Raw genomic sequence first — 11,922 nt, forward strand, 5'->3', positions numbered from 1 at the left:
CAAAATGGTGAACACGCTTTGTTGAACCATATTGACTATGTTAAGAAGCTGATGTCAAATTGTATTGGATGTTATAATCCTTGGAATACGTGTTGAACAGAGATGTAGAAGTTTCCTCTTAATTTGTGCATTTCCTCATTTAACATACTTCTCAGAACAAAAAAATTCTCCCTTTCTCACTTTTGAGTGAGTGAAAGGCAAGATGTAAAGAAATAGTAAAGTTTTCTTTTTTTTTTTTGTGAGGAAGATCAGCCCTGAGCTAACATCCATGCCAATGCTCCTGTTTTTTTTTGCTGAGGAAGACCGGCTCTGAGCTAACATCTATTGCCAATCCTCCTCCTTTTTTTCCCCAAAGCCCCAGTAGATAGTTGTATGTCATAGTTGCACATCCTTCTAGTTGCTGTATGTGGGATGCGGCCTCAGCATGGCCGGAGAAGCGGTGCATTGGTGCGCACCCAGGATCCGAACCCAGGCCACCAGTAGCGGTGCGCGCACACCTAACCACTAAGCCACGGGGCCGGCCCAGAAATGGTAAAGTTTTAAAATTCATCCTGTAGTTATAACTTGAAAACTTTGTACAGCTTTATTACCTATTAACTATGTGTTTTGGGCTTTGGTACTACTGTTTTTCTATCAATTAACCCGAAATGAAACTACAGTGAGAAGGTGAGAACTTGATCTCCTCTCCATCCAGCCACCTCCTCTTGATCTGGCTGCAGCTAGTTGTGGTCTCCCTCTGAATCGGATTAGGATCCAGAAACTTTTCTCCCCTCAACTCTCATATCATTAGATGGTGATCTCTAGGTAGAAGAGGGACACTGTGATGCATTTAGAGAAGTAAAATATCCTAATCAGTGTTTCTCAAATTTGAGAAACCCATAGGACCATTAACATTTTTCAAGATAACTTCAGTGTTATTTTTATCGTAGTGTTACTGAAATGTGTACAAACAAAACTATGCCTACAGCTTCCATAGAACTATAAAATTTACCGTGAACTGATGACTGTTTTGCTGAGTCTAAGTCACTGCTAATGACATGAGTAGTGTTAGGACTATGGCAGTGGTGGGACTCAGGTAGGGGTGCCTATGCCACTGTGTGCTGAGAAATGATCCCAGTCTCCTACCTTCACCACCTTCCCCTTAACGAGACTGCTGCAGAGCCACTGTGCCTGCAGAGTGCTGTGATGTCACCTGGCCTTCGCTAGAACTGAACACAATTACAAAGTCTATTCTTTGGTTATTAGCTTGTGACAGTTAAAGTATTAACACTTGAAGTCAATGCAATGAATTCTGAAGCAATATTTGGTTAGAAGGTGCTAATGCTGTTTTGTTTTTTAAGATTATAGCTGAAATAAAAACATTTAGACACTGTCAGAACTCAGAGACTGAAAGAACACTGTCCTGGTGGATAAGTGTGTGTGGCCCACTCAGGGCCCCAGCTGTGCCAGCTGTACTTGTGGGATGGTGAGCTAGCCACTAGAATCCCTGAATGTCCATTTCCTCATCTCTAATGCAGTAGATAATGGTACCTCCCATGTAGGGCTGTTGTGAGAATAAAATAAGATGCAGGTAAATCTCTTAGCTCCGTGCCGGCCATGAAGTCACTGGGTGTTCAATGAGCCCTCTTCCCCCCTGTGGGTGCTAAAGAAGTCATAGATACAAGAAAGATCAAGGGGCCAGCCCGGTGGTGTAGCAGTTAACTTCGCACGTTCCTCTTTGGCGGCCCAGGATTCGCCAGTTCAGATCCTGGGCGCGGACCTACTCACAGCTCATCAGGCCATGCTGAGGCAGTGTCCCACAAAGAAGAGCTACAACTCTAAAACTATGATACACAACTATGTACTGGGGCTTTGGGGAGAAAAAAAGAAAAAGGAAGATTGGCAACAGATGTTAGCACAGAGCCAATCATCTTCTTCAAAAAAAGATCGAGGGTTTGAACAATATGAGAGTCTTGAAGTGGGTTTCGAATAGCTTTAGATGAGTGTATCAGAAAAGTGGAAGGTAGCAGAACGGGGAGGGGATTAACAGTGGAAGGTTCTGACCACTGTCTCTTGCTCACTCTATTCATCCATTTGAAGTTGTGCACACACTTCTAGGCTGGGCTTTGCACTCTATAAACTGTGCCGTGGGCAGAAAGTCCATTGAAACAGGTATTGCCCCATGTGTCTTATAAGAGCAATAGGTATCATCCAGCAATTTGATATAAGAAAAATTTCTGCAGCCAACCTGTCCATATATTCATACGGTTGTAAGTAAACTTACCCAGTATTCATCTCCAAGAAGCAAGAACTGAAAAATGACAGCCCAAAGGAAGGACGGAAATACCTCCTCTGAAGTAGATTCTATCTAGCACCCCTGAAGTAGGTTTGGTAAGCCATGGAGTTTTTGAAGTAAAAGCCAAAACTCTTTCTGTGAGCCAAACATGGCGGTATCATGCCAGTTCTATTATGGAATATCTCTGTGTGGCCCTGAAACTGGCCTGAGTGTGACTTGTGGAGTTAATGATTACCTTAGCAGTTGTCTAAACTCTTGGTTCCACTGGGCTGCAGGCAGTTCACCTGCAGAGGAGTCTCCATAAAGCAGCATGTTTCCTTTGCTCTTTGGGGCTGGACTGGTGGTTCTGAACCTAGTGACCTCTGCTAGGAGCCAGAAGACAGAAACCCTTAGTGGCTCTGGGGACCAGCCACTCTTCCGTGAAGCAGATCGATGTGACTTTGCCATCATGATCCCTCCAGGAGGCACAGAATGCTTTTGGCAATTTGCCCACCAGACTGGATACTTCTATTTCAGTTATGAGGTGGGTACTTGGGCTCCTCTGGCCACACATGGGACTTGGGGGTATTTTTTTGTTTCCTTTTGTAAAGTGGATTAGGTCTTAGACGAACACAAGTTCTGGTTGTCTTTATTATGCTGTGATTCCCCACCTGTTAATGAAATGGACCTGCAGGTAGATGGAAACTCTCGATGGATGAATAGTCACTAAAACATATGGCTTGGCTTCTCAAACTGGGGGTACTGGAAGTGTGCTCAAAGCCACGGGACAAACAGTGTGCCTCTTCCAGGAGAGGTAATCATCACATTTACTCCAATTTGGAGGTAAAGGGGGAGAGAATACATTTTTACAATATTAAAACAATATGGCTATGGTACAAAGTCGAATGAAAAGTCACATGAACTTTGGAGACAGACCCAGAGATTTCAAAGAAAGACACTTCAGTTTATGGGGTTGAGGGAGCAACATTTACTCTGCCTTCAGGGGTAATTCCGGCAAACTGGAGAATCACTGCCTCAAGGTTTCTCTATTCGGTCAGACAGTCCTGTTTCTTTTAGGAAAGAAAATGTCTGCAAGGTGCCTGTTCACAGGCCAAGTACTTTCATCCATCCTGTCGTCTTACACCACAGTGCCCAAGGATGGTCTGATCAATAGTAAAGTTAGAGGCTCTTCATTTCCTTTGTTGTTTATCTTAGAAACCTGTTAAATTTCTAATTTCTCTTTACATAGTAATAGACTATATTGATCTCACTCCACTCCACTGTAACTTAAAACTTATTTTAAATCAACTTATCAGGGCCGGCCCCATGGCTTAGCGGTTAAGTGTTCGCACTCTGCTGCTGGCGGCCAGGGTTCGGATCCTGGGCGTGCACCGACACACCGCTTGTCAGGCTATGCTGTGGCGGCGTCCCATATAAAGTGGAGGAAGATGGGCACAGATGTTTGCCCAGGGCCAGTCTTCCTCAGCAAAAAGAAGAGGATTGGCATGCATGTTAGCTCAGGGCTGATCTTCCTCAAAAAAAAAAAAAAATCAACTTACAGCTTTTTCTTATCTCTGAATTTATAATCGAACAGTAGCTACTAGTCAGCTCACTGTAGCCTGGGTTTATCAGGGCCCAGCTTGGGGACAAGTGCCTGGGTTTATCTGGAACACCGCCAGGGAAGTCAAAACCAAGTAAGTTCAGTTAAGAACTCTACAGCCAGAATCATACATATCAACCGATACACGCCGGCTGTGTGGTCTGAGACATGTCTTAACAGGGATGCTATTGGCATTTTGGGCAATTCTTTGTCCTGCAATACTTTTTTTTTTTTTCTGTGAGGAAGATCAGCCCTGAGCTAACATCCATGCCAATCCTCTTTTTGCTGAGGAAGACTGGCCCTGGGCTAACATCCGTGCCCATCTTCCTCCACTTTATGTGGGACGCCGCCACAGCGTGGCCTGACAAGCAGTGCGTCGGTGCGTGCCCGGGATCCAAACCCGGGCCGCCAGCAGCAGAGCGTGTGCACTTAACCGCTGCGCCACGGGGCCGGCCCCTGCAATACTGTTTCTAACATGGCAGGATGTTCAGCATTGCTGTCCCTCCTCAGCCCCCAACACCATCACTCAATCTAAATTCCCAGAGGATGTTGGGCAGTGCCATCCCTGATTGAGAACCACTGTGCTTACGATCACGGAATGTCAACCTTAGCACTTAGCTAGCTTCTTGGTGATGTAGCAGGGACTTTTCTCCCTCTTGAAATGTGTCTTGGCAGGTTCAGCGGACAGTGGGAATGTCACATTACCGGCATGTTGCTGCCACTGCACATACCCCACAGGGTTTCCTCATAGATACCTCTCAGGATGTTCGGGGCCAGATTAACTTCTCTACCCAAGAGACAGGTCTGTTTTCATCACCACAGCTATTATAATAATAATAATTTTCTTTGAAATTGGGGAAATAATGAAGTACTGAAATTAAGTATCTGAGATTTAAAAGCCCTAGCTTTTTCACATAGGGATGGTGAAATAGTAAGAAAAAGATTTAGCTTTCAACACCAAAAACCAGTTTTCCTGTAGACTGCCGATGGCCAAGAACATTAAGTGGCAGTCCACTGGCAGTTTGGGGCAGAGTCTCCAGGTGACTAATTATTGTAATTCCAGGATCTAGAAGCTCAATTTTATCTCATCATCTCAACTGACCAGATTATAGGAAAGTGACCAAAACAGACCCATTTATGATACAGAATTCCAATTAATAAATTTATTATGGGACAGTATTTCTTTCCAGTCATCAGAATACTTGAGCCAGTTACCAAAAAGCAGACTCAGAACAAAAGGAAATGCAAGGCCATGAAAAATATTCACACTCCACAACAAAGCACTTCTCCAGTCACCAGAAAATTCCTACAGCCAGATTGAGCCTATCCCCATTCTGGACAGCACCAGTCAGTTTTAATGGCTCTCTCTTCTAGCCAGGTGTATGAAAAAAGACAGTGTTTCTCAACAGAGGCATAAGACAATGCCCCTTTGTGTAGCAGAGGATATTCAGCATTATAGGGTATTTAGCATCTTTGGCCCTTACATGCCAGTAGTGCCTTCCAGTCATTTCAACAAATAACACTGCCACACCTTTCGAATCCCACTCCCTGCCACACACAAAGGGAGGCGACCCCAGTTGAGAACCAGCACCAGTCCATGCCCCAAACTATCAGACCCTGTATAGACCACCTTGCAGGAAGTTACTCCAGCAGGATAGCTTCTTTTATTCACAACGCATCAATTCTTTCCCTAGTTTCCAGTTCAGATGGTACCCCCAGCTCTAACGGTGTACAAGCAGCAGGCAAACACCATGCTCTTAATTTCAACTCAATTTGTTGAGCAGAAGGACCTTAATAAGGGAAGTGGGAACTATAGGTTGAAAAAGGGGGAAAAAACATTATTTTCTACCCAGGTTAGAACTAAAGTTACCAATATTTGGCAAAACATGATTATTATAAATAATATTAGGTAAGTTTCATGTAAGATCAGTGTCTTCCACATCAAAAATTGGATCTTTGTGCTTCCAAAGTAAAAAGGTGCTCGAGTAGCACATTTAACACTGGAGAACAGTTATCTCCAGGGAAATTTAGAGGGCGGGAGGTTGGGAGGGAAATTTAGAGGGTGGGAGGGCGGGAGATCAACAAACGGTGGGAGACCAAGACTTGGTAATGATCTAGAGATTCCTACAGGTTTTTATCAGCTTTGTCTAAAAAATCAGCAAAATCGCTTTGGTTCTGTGCAAGTGTACCTCAGTTTTGGAGTCTTCTATGAGGACCCTGAGATGGACCACAAACAGAAGGAAAGAAAACAACTGAATGATACTCTGGATGCAATTGAGGTAATTGTTTTGTGGGAGAGAAACATTCGTGGAAACTTTGAGGAAAGATTAAAACTATAGGAGTAATATCATTTGAGCGGGGACTCATTTAGGTAGAAACCAACCAGACAATGGGATTTGAAGCCTTTAATTTTTATGACTCGAAGCTCTTGAAATTCCTCACTTGTTTTATACAAAGGGGTTGGCAAACTATGGCTCACAGGCCAAATGTGGCCCACTGTTTTTTTTTTAATTGAGATATAATTCACCATTTTAAAGTGTATGATTCAGTGGTTTTTATTTTTTTTTTATTTTTTTTTTATTTTATTTTTTTTTTTAATTTTATTTATTTTATTTTTTCCCCCCAAAGCCCCAGTGGATAGTTGTATGTCGTAGCTGCACATCCTTCTAGTTGCTGTATGCGGGACTCGGCCTCAGGATGAACGGAGAAGTGGTGCCTCGATGCGCACCCGGGATCCGAACCCGGGCCACCAGCATCGCAGCGTGCACACTTAACCACCAAGCCACAGGGCCGGCCCTAGTGGTTTTTAGTATATTCCCAAGGTCCTGCAATCATCACCAGCATCTAATTCCAGAAGTTTCACCACCCCAAAAAGAAACTCCATACCCATTAGTCACTCTCCGTTCCCCATGCCCCCCAGCCCTGGGCACTCACTCACTTATCTATTTTCTGTCTCTATAAATTTGCCTAAATTTGCCTATTGTGTACATGTCATATGAGTAGAATCATACAATGTGGCCTTTTGTGTCTGGCTTCTTCCATTTAGCATGTTTTCAGGGTTCATCCATGTTGTAGCATGGATTAGTACTTCATTGCTTTTTATGGATGAATAATACTCTATTGTATAGACATACCATATTTTGTTTACCCATTCATCAACTGACAGACATTTGGGTTATTTCCACTTTTTGGCTATCATGAATAATGCTGTTATGAACATCTGCATACAAGTTTTTTGTGTGAACATCTTTTCATCTCTGTGTACATGGAAGTGGTATATTATGCTGGGTCATAGGGTAACTGTTTAACTTTGTGAGGAACTGCTGTTTTCCAGAGGCTAAACCATTTTACACTCCCATCAGCAGTGTATGAGGGTTGCAATTTCTCCACATCCTTGCCAACATGTTATTCTCGTTTTTATTATAGCCATCCTAGTGGGTGTGAAGTAATGTCTTGTGGTTTTGAGTTCTCTCTCTCTAATGACTAGATATTGAGCATCTTTTCATGTGCTTTTGGCAACTTGTATATCTTTTTTGGAGAAATGTCTATTCAAATCCTTTGCCCATTTTAAAATTGGGTTATTTGTCTTTTTATTGTTGAGTTGTAAGAGTTTTTTATATATTCTGGTTATAAGTCCCTTACCAGATTTACAATTTGCCATATTTTCTCCCATTCTGTGGGACGACTTTTCACTTTCTTGATAAGTGTCCTTGACACAAAAAAACCCACTGCCTATGTCTGTAAATGAAGTTTTACTGGAACATAGCCATACTCATTTGACAACTACAACTTATCTAAGGCTGCTTTTGTGCCACAATGGCACAGTTCAGTGGTTTCAACAGAGACTGTATGGCCTGCAAAACCTAAAATATTTACTATCTGGCCCTTTAATAAAAAGTTTGTAGTCCCTTGCCTTCTACCATATACAAAGAGCAAAAGACGTCACCCAGGAGGGTAATATGTGCTGAGTACATGTCTAAATCTAGAGATATTCCAGAAGAGCTCTCTAGTTGCAGTACTGGTTTTTCATTACAAAAATTATTTTTACTTAAAGTCCAGGCCATTTTTTCTTATACAACAAAACTAACCTATAGCAATAACTATAATGGCCAACTTATTACATATCATAAAGTCATATGAATAAGTTACTCAACTTCCAGATAACTTAGGTTAGTGCTGGTGAGCACCCAGGTGAGGTCAGACGGGGGGTAGGGAGGACCCCTTTCTTTATTTCGTTCTCTGTCCTACAGGAGAGTACACAAAAGCTGCAGAACAATATCTTTCACATGTGGCGATACTACAACTTTGCCCGCATGAGGAAAACAGCTGACTTTTTCCTTCTCCAATCAAACTATAACTATGTGAACTGGTGGTCGACAGCCCAGAGCCTTGTTATTGTTCTTTCTGGGATCCTTCAGCTGTATTTCTTGAAGCGTCTCTTCAACGTCCCAACAACTACAGATACAAAAAAGCCAAGATGCTAAGCTAAAACGACTATAGCGCCCTGGCTCTCCTTCTGGGGCAGAAGCTTTGTCAAAGCTTTGGTCAAATCACCTTTGTAAAGTTATTGTAAAAAATCAATTTCTCTTGTTAGAAAGTTTTAGTCTATTGCTTTCATCTACGCAGGCAAAATGGCAATAAAGTAATAAAAATGTATAAGTTTTGACGTTGGCTATTTCTAAAGTATGCACTAAATGTTACCATTAAAATACTGCTCATCATATAGCAGTTCCTTAACCTTCACTAAGTCTATTTAGAGGCTAACAGAGAACCTTGAAAGGGAGAGGAGTTGAAAAAAACGGGACAAAAACATAAAACCTGGTTTTCTACATTGCATACAAAAACAGGAGTTGGTAGACTGCTTTTTCATAGTTGAAAAATGTTTTATTTTTAGAAATGTCACCTTTGGAATTTAAAACAAGCAGTATATTCGTTAAAGAAATTGTTTTACAATACAGGTAGTTTTAAAAAATTTGTCTGAAATGTTTTTTTTTTTTTAAATATTGTAATAATTCTAAAAATAATTTTGGGAGGCATGGGGAAGGATGGAGGAGTTGAATTATTTCAGGGTCTCTGATTAGTGCTTTTTGTCCAGTCAGGTAGATAAAGGTTGATAAGAGAAATTATGTTTTAGGAAATCAAGGTGATGAAAATAACATTCAGCCTGGGATCACACCACGCAAGAAAAAAGAAAAGATCAAGGAAAAAAAAAAAAGCTTGTAAAAATCAAGATAATATAATCAAACTATACTCATTAGATCCTACTCTTAGTAACAGAAATAGTATATGCAATATAAAAATAACTCTTACCATTTATTCAACACCTATCTTTTGTCAGGCACTGTGCTAGGCGCTTTACAATCATGATTTCTGATTCTAAAAACCATTCTTAGGTGGATAATTAACACCATTTTTTGAAACAGAAAAAGAAAATAAAGCTTATTAAAGTTTAACGACTCGGGGCCCGCCCGGTGGCTTAGCAGTTAAATGCACGCACTCCGCTACTGGCGGCCCGGGTTCGGATCCCGGGCACGCACCGACGCACCACTTCTCCAGCCATGCTGAGGCCGCGTCCCACATACAGCAACTAGAAGGATGTGCAACTATGACATACAACTATCTACTGGGGCTTTGGGGGAAAAAAAAAGGAGGAGGATTGGCAATAGATGTTAGCTCAGAGCCGGTCTTCCTCAGCAAAAAAAAAAAGAGGAGGATTAGCACGGGTGTTAGCTCAGGGGTGATCGCCCTCACTCAAAAAAAAAAGTTTAACGACTCATCTAAGGCCATGGAGCTGGTAGGTATCAGAATTGGGGTTTGAATCCAAGTTTTTCTTCCACACCACACAGCACCTACCATATAGAAAATTAGGAGAGCAAACTGTTCTTATTATTTTATCCAAATTTCATTTGTATAATCACAGCCATGACCTACTATTCTATCTTTCATAGTACTAATAAATAATTAAGAAAATTCATGTGTTCTTATCATGTGTTTGGAAAACAGTGTTATCACAGATAACAATCAGCTATTCTTGTCCTCAGTTCCAACAATTCAGAACCTGTTACTCAAAACAAGAAGCCCTCTGATTCAAATATAAAACATAGTATTCTATTTAGTCACAAAGATCTGAAACCCCATTCTTGAGGCATTTGTGTGTGTAAGAATCCAGCCTGCAATGGTCCATAATAGAAGATTAAACTAAGAAGTCCCTGAAGCAGTCACAGTGTTGACAAAATTCAACATGATGGTGGAGCCTACACAGACACAGGAAACAAAGCTAGGCCCTTCCACACAGCCATAAGTCCTTGCGATGATTTCATTTTAAGTCAATGTCTCTTCATGCCGCACATATTCCCCAATGTCTGCTTGATGAAATACCACAATCGCCATGGGGTCTACTTTCCTGCAGTCTTGTGTAGACTTTGCTGCCACCCCAAAACCCTAAGATTCAAAAGAAGAGACACTGATTCACTCAAGTAATTCAATAAGCACGCACTGAGGGCTAGAAATAACAAGGATGAAAAAAATACAGTTCTTCAAAGAATTCAAAAGATGCTGAGAATTTAGTCTCTCAAGCACACAAACTGAAAATACACCCTTCTTGAAAAAAACATACTTGATTTTTGTAACAGCTACCATCTCTACTCACCAAAGGGATGTCTGCCATGGAGTACACCACCACTCCCTGGTACTGAGAAGTATTTTCAGTGATCCGGCCCAGTCCAGATTTCAACACATGGTTCCCATACAGGAAAGACTGCTCTGCTCCAGGCTTTATCCACACTTTATACTATAAGAAAGAGAATTAAATCCAAGAGACATAAAAATGTCTACCAGCCAACAGTTACATCCCTGCAGGTAAGCTAGCTGCTGGATCTGTGAATAATTTGTTCAAAGAATTTTAAGGAAATGAGACAAAGATGTATGTTTCCCTCAAACTGTTCACCCCCTGAACAGAACTGCCAGGAGGTTCTTTGCTCAACTCTACAAGGAACTTCTCCCTTGGACAGTTGAACAGCTCTTCTTCTAGACCCCACTATGCTGCTCATCACAGCCACCTATTTGCTTTTCGATCTTCAGCTGGGTCTGCATAGACTTTTCTCCTTTGCTGGAGATAACTAAAACTACACTGCCACATAGCACTCCTACCCCTGGGCCCTAATCACGCCCAAGCAGCAAGACCTACAAATATCTCCATGTGCTGGCACTGACCCCAAGCACTGTCGGGGACTCCCTGTCAGAGAAGCTGCCCAATTATCTGCGTTCTGATGTGGGCCGCATCCTTGACTTCCTCCATCCCCAGTGGCAGACTGGAAACCACCCCACAAACCTTGGCATAAGGTGCAAGATAATCCAGAGCTGTGATGTGCAATCGGAACTTGTGGGTCTTAGTGAATTTTCCAAAGCAGGTCCCCAGCGACACCAGCTTGTCACCGGAGATATTAGCGGCCAATTTCATGATCTTCTCGCTAAAGGAGTAAGAAAGAAAGTGTCAGATGAGTGACGCTGGTGGGACCCAGGCCCCTACCCGGGTCCATGCTGCCCACCGCCCCCGCCTCACCTCACGTAGTACACCCGGTCGTTGTGCAGCCTGAAACAGTAGGTGCCGTCGGGCCGGTCGACCAGCAGCTGAAGATTCTCCCCGATGCTGAGAGCAAAAGGAGGACTGGAGGCCGCGCCCGAACAGTCTCGTCCCGGCACCGCGCCCCTACTCCCCCCACGCCCCTCCCGGCCACACACACACTCCCTCTTCCACCCCGCGCACTCACTATTTTGCTATCTTCTCAAACATTACGCGGGTCTCCTCTTCAGTCAAAGGCCGCATTTTCCCTCTGGGTTGGAACACAGGATCCTCGTGCCTCAATCGCCGGAAACGGAAGTCAGCCGCCAGCCGCTCCCTGGCAACCCCAAAGCCTACCTCTCTAGCTGCTTTTCAGTTGTTCCCCACGCTAGCGCCCCGTAGTCTGGAGGACCGTCGGGGTAAGACAGCCGGCCAGATGAGAAACCATAGAGACCGGAAGTATGCCCCGCTGCTTCCGGTCCTAGATTTGGAGCCAGCGCCCTCCCT

General features: G+C 43.0%; 2 protein-coding genes across 2 annotated transcripts; one reads left to right on the forward strand and one right to left on the reverse strand.

Moving 5' to 3' along the window:
* The first annotated feature begins 2,573 nt into the window (after positions 1–2,573).
* On the forward strand, positions 2,574–8,863 carry TMED6 (transmembrane p24 trafficking protein 6). Its single transcript, XM_004431780.3, has 4 exons — positions 2,574–2,798; positions 4,530–4,656; positions 5,985–6,133; positions 8,105–8,863. The coding sequence occupies exons 1-4, from the start codon at positions 2,586–2,588 to the stop codon at positions 8,336–8,338; spliced, it is 723 nt and encodes a 240-aa protein (XP_004431837.1). The 5' UTR covers positions 2,574–2,585; the 3' UTR covers positions 8,339–8,863.
* On the reverse strand, positions 5,003–11,918 carry NIP7 (nucleolar pre-rRNA processing protein NIP7). Its single transcript, XM_004431778.3, has 5 exons — positions 11,624–11,918; positions 11,416–11,502; positions 11,185–11,323; positions 10,504–10,644; positions 5,003–10,295 (listed from the first exon to the last, which is right to left on the reverse strand). Exons 1-5 carry the CDS (start codon positions 11,677–11,679, stop codon positions 10,176–10,178), a joined length of 543 nt encoding a protein of 180 aa, XP_004431835.1. The 5' UTR covers positions 11,680–11,918; the 3' UTR covers positions 5,003–10,175.
* Between the last annotated feature and the right edge of the window lie 4 nt (positions 11,919–11,922).

Source organism: Ceratotherium simum, chromosome 30 (genome assembly GCF_057802395.1).
Source record: "Ceratotherium simum simum isolate JZ-2026a chromosome 30, ASM5780239v1, whole genome shotgun sequence".
NCBI lineage: Eukaryota > Metazoa > Chordata > Mammalia > Perissodactyla > Rhinocerotidae > Ceratotherium > Ceratotherium simum.